The sequence below is a fragment of the Lepidochelys kempii genome, chromosome 6, assembly GCF_965140285.1.
Source record: "Lepidochelys kempii isolate rLepKem1 chromosome 6, rLepKem1.hap1, whole genome shotgun sequence".
Classification (NCBI taxonomy): domain Eukaryota; kingdom Metazoa; phylum Chordata; order Testudines; family Cheloniidae; genus Lepidochelys; species Lepidochelys kempii.
In genome coordinates, this window is record NC_136385.1 from 37638076 (window position 1) to 37650843 (window position 12768).

A 12768-nucleotide genomic window follows, 5' to 3' on the forward strand; every position below is an offset into this window, starting at 1 on the left:
AAACCCTTCTGCAGTTGCCCTTAATTGTGTGAAACTTGTAGCTATTCCACAAGGAATTTTGCTTGATTCATGCCCACAGGATAATATTAAGCCAAATAATAATAATAATTAAGCCATGTAAAGGGAAAAGAAGCTTCATTCAAGGGCAGATACTTTCTTATGTCTTGTGTCAGGCTTCACTCAGGCAAATATCCATTGACTTAAATGGAGGTTTTGACCCAATAAAGACTAAGGACCTCAGAACTTGGCCCACAGAATATAGGGGGTATAGTCAACCTTCACCAATTGTTATCATAGGTATCAGCGGTACCTTCACCTGTCCCTGTACTTAGAAGAAAGTTTCTGCAGCTTGCCTAGCCACCACTCTGTGGTAACTATGTATAGCAGAGGGATACGCTCACATAATTAAACTGCTGAGACTTATTAAACAGCTATTAAGAAGAATGATACTAGAATAGTGTGGCCCTGAACGTGAAGTCAGTCTGTAGGAGGCAGTTTAGCACATTATAGTCTCCAGGAGAGGTTTTGGTTGCCACTTAAAGTAGCAAACACTATAATAAAAAGGGAGCAAATAGAATAATAAAGGAGAGGTAATTCACCTCTATAGAAAACCAAAAGCAAACAAAAAGATTAGTAATCACTCAGTGAGTTCCCAACTAATGCCAACAAATAGCCCCTTCCTCTGCTTCCCCCACACAACATGGATGTGAATGCCCAATTGCTACAGGCGGAAGGACACTTCACACCTCACTTAGGTGAATGCAGTAAGAAAAAGGCAAATTCACACTTTCTGTGGGGGGGAGACATTTTCTGGAAAGACAGGTTAGCGAGAGAGCAGCACGTTTATCAAAAAGCAATTGATAAGGGCAGCAGTTATTGGGAAGGTAGAAAGCAACTGGCATTTTTTGTAAGGTCACTCCCTTCTCTTCATGTGTAATAACGCCTGCATCTGTAATTTTCACTCCATGCATCTGAAGAAGTGGGTTTTTTACCCACGAAAGCTTATGCCCCAATAAATCTGTTAGTCTTTAAGGTGCCACCGGACTCCTCCTTGTTTTTGTGGCTACAGAGTAACACGGCTACCCCCTGATACTTGCCATTTTTGGGTGTATTACGCTGTGTGTCAGTTAGCGATATTCTTCCAATTCCTTATTATTTGATTTTTGTTGTTTCTCCCTCCACCCAGGCCCAAAGGCTATTTGCCATTTTTGAATTCAGCAGTTTTCCTGTTGTTGGTGAGAAACGTGTCTTAATGCTGCAAAAGTGTATATTTTTCATGCTGATAACAGAAAAGGGGTTGCAGGTACTTCCTCACACCTCCTTTCCATCAACTGGAAAAAAATTAACATCTGAGCTGAGACAAAAGAATCAGTGAAAGAAGCAGATTTTTTAAAAAAGAAAACGATGCGCATTTTAAAAAAAGGTTATCCTGAAACTATTGGTGTTACAGTGAACTGTAGTGGCTGCTTCCAAGTGACTGGCTGTGATATTATTTTGTGGCTATATTGGACAACATCTCAGTGCTGCAGAGGATGCTGCTGGCCACAGAAAGATGCCTCACATTGGACTAAGGAGATATACTCAGGACTGTGCTTTAGTGGCCATTTAGAAGAGTATTAGCATGCCCCACAGGGGAAGGAGCTGCCCAATGGTGGTACCGGTTAGTATGTTGCTATAGTCTTACTTCTGCCGTGTCTCTAAAGAAACCAGCGTGGGGGCAATGTGGGTACCTCTGGCACAGCAGAGGCTGCAGGGGGCAGTAGTGGTGCTAGAGATTCTCTTCAGCGCTCCACACAGGTAACCTGCAAAAACAGCAGCAGCAGCATAAATGGAAATCTTGGCTGCTAGAGTCTTGCCATTGACAACGGTGGCCAAATTTTGCTTCCATGACTTTCCAAATTCACGGAGTCATTGACAGCATTACGAAGAGTGCCCTGGCATCTGGTCCCATGTCTAAACGCTGGTCTACTCTGCCCACGTGTCAAGGAGGGGTAAGGCGAGGTAGGAAGTAAAACCAAACTACACTCTAAGGGGAAAACAGTGTAAAAAGACAAACTCTATATTAAAAGAGTTCTTATTTCCCACTGCTGCTGCTACTTTGCCATTACCCAAAATCATCACCCCCATGTGGTCTGAATAACTTGTCTTAGGGGAGGGAGAAGTGGGAGAGGAAAATCCATCCCATTGGCTAGAGTGCAGCTGCTATGGCAGTCTCAGTGCTGAAGAGGACTCCATGGGCCATAGACACTGTCTATGTCTGGGACGGAACAAAGGATCCAGGTTGCTGACCCTCCAGCACTGTCCCTTCCGCTCCCCTGGTGCATCCTTCCTTCCCCAACCTTTCCCTGTGTAACTCCTGCAGGGAGCTTCCAACCAGTGGCATTTCACAGGGTTTTCAAGAGTGGTCAGTGCAGGCCTGCATCTGCTCCCATTGAATCTGACGGGGAAACTCCCACGGGAAGCGGAGTTAGGTCAATGCTGAATGCTTTGAAAATTCCATCCTCCCTCTCCAGCCTTCCCAACTCCTTTTGCACTGTAGAATTGCACCAGTTTGCATGCGCTCTCAGATGAGGAGGCCACATTATCTCTGCATTATTTTGAACCATGTTAACAAGACGGGAACATGAATTGATCCCTGTTGTGACTCTGCCTTCTCTTGCAGCACTTTAAGTCTTTCTTCTAGTGCTTTGCCCCACCATCCTTCCTAAGAAAAAACAGAGCCTCCCTGAAGGAGCAAGAAAATTACAGATGTCACAAGCAGCAGCTTAGCTTTAAATGTACTGTTTGACTCGCAGTCCAGTTTATAGTAATCCCATAAGTCTCCAGCCATTACTTCATTTACCCAGAGAAACCCTAAGGCATAATCATTAATGTTTATGACACTGGTGCCACCTTAGTAGTGATGTACATTTTGAATAGAGAACAACATGTCTCCTTCCCTGCCACCCTGTTGCAGTGCAAAAGTATCATCTGACTTTTAAATTAAAATGAACACTTTGATGCAAGGCTGCTTTTCGTTTTTATAAAGTCGATTTCATAAGAATGCAGGGAAGCAAATATTACCGATTACTATAGAATGGGTGTAACCCAGCTTCACTTGCTTCAGAACCACTGGATGGTGCCTGACTGCATTCACCTGTGACCTTGACAGGATCTGATTCAGTGTGACACTGAGAATCCTTCACTCTCAAGAAGTCATTAGGGGTGAAATCCCAGCCCCATTGGCAAAGCACCCATTGACTTCAGTGGGGCCAGGATTTCATCCTTGGAGTTGAGGGTGCTCAGCCTCTTGCCAGGATGAGGCCCTAACCAATGAAAACCTTCAGACTGACTTGTTTTCAAACCGATCCCCAAAAGAGACAGAGGCAGTGGAATTGGTTTTTTTTTAAATCAATAAAATTTTATTGTCAGAGTTATAAATATTCTCCATTTGTTCCCTATTTACATTTGCAAAATATTTTAGGATAACCTACCATCACCCGTCATTCAGCATCTCTAGAAACGCCATGAAAATGTCATTATGAAAAAAGTCTGTATCTTCAGCCCACAAACCTGATTTCCACACACTCGCAAAAAAGAATCAAAGGGGGGAAAGAAAAGATACAGTACAGCAGGCAACATTGCAACATTTGCTACACAGTAGCAAAAGGACTGTGTTAAGAGTTTCTTAGAATCAGTTATGATGACAAGCTTTTCAGGACATTTGTTATAGACCAGCGTTGGCCAGTGCATTTCTGAAGGACCAGCTGAAATCCAAATTCGTTGTCACTGTTTTCCTGTAACTCCAGGCAACGCTTGGATTTTCTGTTCTGGATTGGACCTCCCTGTTTAAAAATAAATAAATAAATAAATAAAACCAGTTTTGATTAATGCCAAGTCTTTAATGTGTGATATTTCATGTTAGACTAGCAACCAAGAGTCCATCTTTGAATGATTATTTACTGTGGAAGAGGCCAGACTGAGGTGCACTGTAGTCTTAGATTGGGGAGAGAAGGTGGCTTTAAATCACCTTTACGGATCCTTCATCCTGGGGCGAGCCAGGGGCTAGTTCAGCCCTTGAAGCAATTCAGGGCACGTCTTCACTAGCAACGTTAAAGCGCTTTAACGTGGCTGCGTAGTCGCGGCATAGCATGGGGAGAGAGCAAGGGGCGCGGCTCCCAGTGCTGGGGCACTAGCTACACTGATGCTTTACAGCGCTGAAACTTGCAGCACTCAGGGGGGTGTTTTTTCACTCCCCTGAGCAAGAAAGTTGCAACGCTGTAAAGTGCCAGCGTGGACAAGCCCTTAGAGCAGCCCCAAGCTGTTCCAGGAGGTGGGGAGGGAGTACAGCTGCATTCTGGCCATTCCCCATAAACTGGATGCTGGAGAGCCAGCAAGATGGATCTGTACTACTCAGCCCCGCCCCGTTCAGGCTTCATCGCTCTTTTGTGTTACTGGAGCAGCAGGTAGCTGCTCTAACACAGCCAAGGATCTGACCCAGCACGTCCTGCATTTGCCAGATCTCAAGGCCTAGAATGTTGTTTATAAATGATGGCTAGGCTATCTAGTGATGTCATAATTAATCACATGTAGTTTACATGCAGTGTCAATTCTGTATTCAGTTTGCAGCCTGTATATGCCAAATTAAAGGCCTAATTCTGCTCTCTTTGACTTCACTGGGAGCAGGATCAGACCCTAAATTGCTAGGGTTAGAGTTACCAGGGGATTAATTGTTGATAGATGACAAATTACTAGTTTTCCTTCAATTCAGGGTGCAATTTGTTCTTCTCCTTGGTTTAACAATGATAATTGCTATGTATCAATGCCATTCTTCCAAGGTTTACAAGGTAATTAGCACAGTGACCTGGAGAAAAAGTTTCTCTCATACACGCCCACGAGCTACCAGTGGTGGTGTCTTAAAATCAAAGATTGGAGTGTAAGCCATTAGCCCCAGATTAATGCAGCTAAGGTACAGAAACTGCTCCTAGACATGTCAGTTATTTGTTTACAATAGAGGGCAAAAATCTAGTGAGATTTTTTTTTTTTAAAACCCTCACATTTAGTTTTCTCTCATTAATTTTGCTGAAAGCCTGTGTTGGGCTTCACATTATAAAGTTGCAGTATCACAGATGTGCGCCATAATAACCTCCAGGATTTTAACTTAAATGTGATAGAAATGCTGAGATGTGTTACCCAGGAAGGGCTCTTCAGCAATAACATATGCCATTTGGAACATGACTCTACACCATTCAGGCAGGTGCCGGGATGTATCCGTATAACCGCTGCTCACTCCAGTCATACATAATAAGCACTTTTTTTTTTCTGAGAAATGAACATCAGTTAAAACCCTTTTCTTGGTACATAATTAGGTTTGACAACCCTGAGGTTTAAATATGGTTAGGCTTGAATAAGGGAGACCATTTTTAGTATAATCTACTAAATTCAAATCAGGAGCTCCCACAAATCCTTTCTGAAAGGCTTAGATGGGAAGTTCAGATTCAATTTTCACCGATTGCTGTGCTTGGCATTCAGCCTTAATATGCCTCCACTGCTGCGCAAGGGAGATTTCCATTAATAGGAATAATGGAAGTTCCAGGTGGCTGTCCCCTGAGAGATCAGAGCTCCCTTAGCACTACAACTGTTTGAAAGTCGTCATGGTTGTTGTACGAAATGGCACATGCAACTGGTCCATGTTTAATTTTGTGCCATTTGCGCCTCTCTCCCACCCCAATTGTCACTTTGGCCCCAATCCAAAGCTGAATGAAATCGACAAGAGTCTTTGTATTGAATGTAATGGGGTTTGGATCAGGCCCTTCACGAAGGGCTTCAATTAAATGGCCATTTTCACATTAAAAAAGTGGGCCTATTCTGACACGGGGAAGCTCACTATCTTCAACGTCTAAGATAAGGAGCGGACGTTACAATACAAATAAAAAGGATGTATGGAATGACTTAGTCCTGAGGGGCCCAATCCTGCAGGGCACCGAAGCTCAGATTTTCCATGGGATTTGGCTGCCTAAATACCTTTGAGAATCCGGGCCTGAGTGCCTCCGAATGCAGTGGTTCCCAACCAGGGGTACCTGTTTCCCAACCACGGGTATGCAGAGGTTTTCTGGGGGTACATCAAATAATCTAGCTAGTTGTCTAGTTTTACAACAGGCTACATAAAAAGCACTAGCGAAGTCAGTACCAACTAAAAGTTCATACAGACAATGACTTATTGGTCTACGTACTACACACTGAGATATAAGTACAATATTTATATCCCAATTGATTTATTTTATAATTATATGGTAAGAATGAGAAAGTAAGCAATTTTCCAGTAATAGTGTGCTGTGACAGTGTTGTATTTTTATGTCTGATTTTTGTAAGCAATTAATTTTTAAGTGAGGTGAAATGTGGAGATATGCAAGACAAATCAGAATCCTCAAAGGGGTACAGTAATCTGGAAAGGTTGAGAGCTACTGTATTACAGGGTGTCCACTATGTATGTTAAATGAGTATGGAACTCAGGTTTGTGCATAGAAAACCCACATGAACAGTTTCTAAAAGGACAGATTTCACAGGGACAGCTGTGCTTTAATGCCATGTCACCAGTGTGTGGATTACAGATGAAAATCATTAAGAAGTTAGTGCCATTGGAGAGAAGTTAGTGTCTGCTCCCCACTCAAAAGATGCTCTGCACCTTACTGGAGCATCAGGCCTCAACCCCACCATTTTCAGTATGTTTTTATTCATACAGTGAAGGCTAGATTTATTGATTCCCCAACTATTTCTATTCCCTTTTCAACTACTTCTTGCCCTCAAATTATCTTTATTCCAATTCTAGGTATTTGGACAGCAAGTCTGTCATCTTCCTCTGCAGTAACTCTCCCCAGCCTCGAGCAACGTAGCGTCTTTTTCACATGTGAAACTAAGGAACTATTAGCTTCGGTGCTGGAGTTTTTGCCTCTGAATTGGCGAGATTGGAGGAGCAGTTGCAGGCTGAAATGTACATTGAATTTAGGCGACAATTTGCCCTCCTTCAGCTGGAGACTGTAATGCAACCTTTTGTGGAGCCATGACTGTTTCATAGCCTTTTTGTTGTCGTTGTAAACGTCCTATGGATATAATAAAATGGCACCTTTGCTTGCATTTGGCTTTAGTGTTCCAAACAGTAATGGAGATGACAGCTTGCAAAAGTCATTCATTAGTGATATGACTTGGAAATACATTTGCTACTAGGACCTGGGTTTGGCTTCCTTCTCTCATTGGTTTTCAGCATGTCCTCACAGGAGTTATTTAGTTCATCTGTTTTTATTAATTATACAGCTCCGTCTATTCCAGGCCTTGCACCATATGGTATGTGCATTGTCACTACCATTAAGACAATACACTGACCACTCCTTTAGACACATACAAAAATCAATTAGATTATTTCACTAGGGCACTTTAGTTAAGACAAAGCCTGCTCTTGCCCCTATTGTGCTTCAGAGTCATTTTCTTCCATATTCCTGCTCAATAGGGCCAGACCTGTGTGGTTGCTGTCCCTCTGAGATTAAGCCATTGTCCTCTGCCTACGTGCCCTAGGGCTCAGAAGCAGAGCTGTTTTGTTTCTAACAAGACTTGAACCCTCATGTTTCTATTTTGTAGAAAAACTCATCTCGCTAAAAGCATCTGTGCTGTCTGGAACAGCTCAATTCCCTCATATTAACCACCACTTCAGTGTGGTTTTTTTTTTTTTAATGTTTCAGCCAGCAAGCTCCAGTACTACCCATAAGGGGGATATTTACTAGTAACTGCAGCATGCTGTGCAACCTATCAAGCAGAGCTCCCTAGCCTTTTTCTCTCCAATGGCACTTAAATGGAGGTCAAATTTTACATCAGAGCAAATTGGGAAAAGAGAATGTTTCTAAAAAGAATGTATTACTCTGTTTTTGTTCATCATCAATGCCTATATTAAAGCAGTTATTGTGTAAGTATTGCTGTAGCCTTTGGGTACCTTTTACATGGTTTAGATCTCACATAAATATATTTCTGCCAAGTTCTGTCCGCATCCTCCCCTCCCATCACAATCTTCATCAGGAGCTGAGCACACCCCAGCACCACCTGTTAGAACAGTGGCTCTCAACCTTTCCAGACTACTGTACCCCCTTCAGGAGTCTGATTTCTCTTGTGTACCCCCAAGTTTCACCTCACTTAAAAATGACTTGCTTACAAAATCAGACATAAAAATACAATAGTGTCACAGCACTAGTTTCAACATATAATTATAAAATAAATCAACTGGAATATAAATATTGTACTTCTATGCCAGGGTATAGTACATAGAGCAGTATAAAAAAGTTACTGTATGAAATTTTAGTTTGTACTGACTTTGCTAGTGCTTTTTATGTAGCCTGGTGTAAAACTAAGCAAACACCTAGATGAGTTAATGTACCCCCTGGAAGACCTCTGTGAACCCCCAGGGGTACATGTACCCCGGGTTGGGAACAACTGCTGTAATATAGTCTTCCTTTAGAGTTTACATTTACTGTATGCCATCTGTACATAATAGGTTTCTCTTTTAGCTTTTCTATAGTGAGAGGCTTGTGTTGTAACATCAGAGAGTCATTTTATATACTCTGCAAACCCCACACGCCAGCGGTGTGGCCTAGGCCTAGGGCGGCAAATTTATAATAGCAGCCAGAGGCTGCTCCCCCCGGCGCTGGTTCGTGCCCTCTGCCACCGGCCACGCCCCAACTCCACCCCTTCCCCGCCCCCTTTCCCTGCTCCTATTGGTCCCCTTCCCCAGGGGAACAGATTATTCCAGATTCTGATTCCTGTTGGTCATGTTCATCTACAGCAACTGACTTTTATCATTGCAGAGATCTGCAGTACCTTCTGTTTCTACATGGACTTTACCTATGTCCCACACATTCATGGGTTCATTCTCATGGAATGTAAATACTAAACCTTTACCAACTTCAAAAGTGGCTACTACCACTGATGCTGATTAGTCAGTGAGACATTTAGAGCTCAATCCTGCTGTCACCGAATTAAACTGCAAAACTCCCATTTATTTTGATAGTGCAGTAAGCACAACCCTCCATTTCTAATGCTATCGCTTTGGAAAAAGCTCTCTGCCTTGTTCAGCTGCAGTTTCTTGCTGTAATGATGTTGTCTGCCTCATTACAGCAACGAACTGCAGCTAAACAAGGCAGCTAGCTTTAGTCTAACACAGAGCTGAATTCAGATCCAGATCTCTAATAACCCAAAGGTGAGGAGAATTTGGACTTAGAATTTTGGTTCGGCTCATTAACAACAAGTTGTCCAGTTGCCAAGTTTGGAGTCACATTTCAAAGGCTGCCAAAATTCTGAGGTATTAGGATCCAGGTTTTTGTTCAAGTCCTTCTTAAGTCTAAATCAACTAACCAGGGTTGCCAATTCTTTGGTCTAGCAGTTAACAGGAGCTCTACTGGCAGTAGAGCAAATGAAGCACAGGGTTTAAATTATTCCTTTGAGAAACAGTCTAGGGTCCTTGGAATCAAACTTTCATAATGAATTGTAATTCATGTGAACAACAAATTTCCTCAATAAAGCATTTGATTAAATTGCCACTCTCCATGAAAGTGCTTAATCTCTCAGTACTGATTTTAGTGGTATTAGTAATCCAGATACATTTCACTCCCATTAGTGCTGCATGTAATATTTCATATGCATGTTCTGTATTTAGCTAGATGAGGGTATGAGAGTGGCACTATACGTGAAAGATTTCAAAAAAATCTTCAACGAATTAAACAGTATCATAGAATCTTATGGATAGAAATTCCATAGCTGAATAATAAGAGTATAGCAGAAGGAATATACTACTGACCAGGATGGTGGGGAATGATTGTGAAATGCTCAGGTAGAATAGAGAGGTCACACACACAGAAAACACAATAATAATGGGGATTTTCAACTATCCTTATATTGCCTGGGAATATGGCATCTCACAATGGGATGCAGAGATAAATTTTCTAGACACCATTAATGATTGCTTCTTGGAGCAGCTAATCCTGGAATCCACAAGGAGAGAGAGAATTCTTGATTTAGTCCTAAGTGGTTCACAGAATCTGGTCCAAGAGGTGCATATAGCTGAACCACTTGGTAACAGCACCCACAATGTAATTAAATTTAACATCCTTGTGTGTGTGTGTGTGTGTGTGTGTGTTGGGGGGGGGAATACCAAAGAAACCCAACACAGTAGTATTTAACTTCAAAAAACAGAACTACACAAAAACGAGAAAGTGAAATACCTCCAAGCATCATGAAAACTAAATAAAAATACCATAATAGAGGCTCAAACTATCTGTTTCTGTTTCCTGTCTTTTACTGATCCATGAGAGGACCTTTCCTCTTACCTATGACTACCTGCTTTGCTTCAGTGAAGGACCTTATCAAAGGTTTTCTGAAAGTCCAAGTACACTATATCCACTGGACCAACCTTGTCCAAGTTTGTTGATCCCACAGAGGATTCTAATAGATTGGTGAGGCATGATTTCCTTTTCCAAAACCATGTTGACTCTTCCCCACCATATCATGTTCATCTACATGTCTGATAATTTTGTTTTTTATTATAATTTCAACCAGTTTGCCGGTACTGAAGTGAGGCTTTACTAGCCTGTAATTGCCAGGAACACCTCTGAAACCTTTTTAAAAAATCAGCACATATTAGCTATCTGCCAGTCATCTGGTACAGAGATGGATTTAAGCGACAGATTACATACTACAGTTAGTAGTTCTGCAATTTTATATCTGAGTTCTTTCAGAACTCTAGGGTGAATATCATCTGGTCCCAGTGACTTAATACTATTTAATTAATAAATTTGTTCCAAAATCTCCTCCACTGCCACCTCAATCTGGGACAGTTCCTCAGATTTGTCACCTGAAAAGAATGGCTCAGGTATGGGAATCTCACTCATGTCCTCTCCAGTGAAGAATGGAGGGAGGGAGGCAAATAGTGGTGTCCCCCAGGGGATCTGTACTGGGACCAGTGCTATTCAACATATTCATAAATGATCTGGAAAAAGGGGTAAACAGTGAGGTGGCAAAAATTGCAGATGATACAAAATTACTCAGGATAGTTAAGTCCAAAGTAAACCACAAAGGAACCTCACAGAACTGGGTGACTGGGCAGCAAATTGGCAGATGAAATTCAAGGTTGATAAATGCAAAGTAATGCACATTGGAAAACATAATCCGAATTCTACATACAAAATGATGGGATCTAAATTATCTGTTACCTCCCAAGAAAGAGATCTTGAAGTCATCATAAATAGTTCTCTGAAAACATCTGCTCAATGTGCAGCAGCAGTCAAAAAGGCTAATCGAATGTTAGGAACCATGAGAAAGATAAGAAGACAGAAAATATCAATTCACTATATAAATCCATGGTTTTCCCACACCTTGAATACTGCATGCAGTTCTTGTCACCCCATCTCAAGAAAGATATATTTAGAATTGGGAAAGTACAGAGAAGGGCAACAAAAATGATTAGGGGTATGGAACAGCTTCCGTATGAGGAGAGATTTAAAAGATTGGGGCTGTTCAGGTTGGAAAAGGGACACTGGGAGGTGTGTATGATAGAGGTTTATAAAATCACGAATGGTGTGTTATTTACTCCTTCACATAACACACAAACTAGAGTCACCACATGAAATTAATAGGCAGCAGTTTTAAAACAACCATAAGGAAGTACTTCGACCCATAATGCACAGTCACGCTGTGGAACTTGTCAGGAGATGCTGTAAAGGCCAAAAGTATAACTAGGTTCAAAAAAGAACTAGATAAGTTCATGAAGAATAGGTTCAGCAAGGGCTAGTAGCTAAGGTGGTCAGGGATGCAACCCCATGTTCTGGGTGTCCCCAATCCTCTGACTGCTAGAAGCTGGGCAACAAGGGTTGCGATCACTTGATAAATTGCCCTGTTCTGCTCACTCCCTCTGAAACCTCTGGCACAGGCCACTGTCGGAAGATAGGATATTGGGCTACATGGGCCAACTGGTCTGGCCCAGTATGGCCATACTTATGTTCTTGGGGTCTAACCAACTACACAAACTTGGTATTTACAGATAGGCAGGTAAATGGGGTCTCTTTATCAGGCTCTGTTTCTGAATGTGAGTGTTAACTATTTTCTGACACTGATCTAAATGAATCGCTGGTATAATGGCACTGACTTCATTAGAGCTACAAAATGGATAAATCTGGCCCACAGTACCTGTTAGAAATGGACTAAACTAAATTTGGGGCTCTACTATGCCAGCCAACCTTCATGATAAGGCAGCCTGTCTTTCATTTGCCCACATAGTCTATGGCCTTGTACAAATGAAACTTCCTCTCCAAATCAAAGTAGATATCATTTCAGCAATTGTTATACTCTTCCTATATCCCATTTTTAAAAAGACACCATTCCATCACTGCAATTTGAATTACTATTTGGAAATATGATTTTTACTGACTTCTCATTATTACACCATCCAGTATGTTTACACTGATGCAGTATCTGTACTATAACAATTGCAATAAGTCAGATGATATAGTTTTATTAGCACATTCAAAAACTGTTTTAAAAACAAATTGGGTGCACACTCATTAACTGTTTTGTTTAATCCAGATATTTTATTTGCATGCAGAATAGTCTAGGTTCTAAACACAGCCATTTAAATTATTTGTGTAATACTTAAAGCTACAGGATCTGGAAATACACAAAACTGTTAATTAAAGTATTTAAATAAAGATAATTAAACCTGGCAGGAGAAATGCAATAGCATACAGAGAACTTAATTAG

At 41.5% G+C, this 12768-nt stretch overlaps 1 protein-coding gene across 3 annotated transcripts in view; it reads right to left on the reverse strand.

The window, feature by feature from the left end:
• Positions 1–3411: 3411 nt before the first annotated feature.
• The window catches only part of GALNT18 (polypeptide N-acetylgalactosaminyltransferase 18), a 389415-nt gene continuing 380058 nt past the window's right edge, over positions 3412–12768 (reverse strand). For all 3 annotated transcript variants that reach the window (XM_073347598.1, XM_073347597.2, XM_073347599.2), the window contains exon 11: positions 3412–3824. In XM_073347598.1, coding sequence (XP_073203699.1) covers positions 3678–3824 — 147 coding nt within the window. In that variant the 3' untranslated portion in view covers positions 3412–3677. The remainder of the gene's footprint in view (positions 3825–12768) is intronic.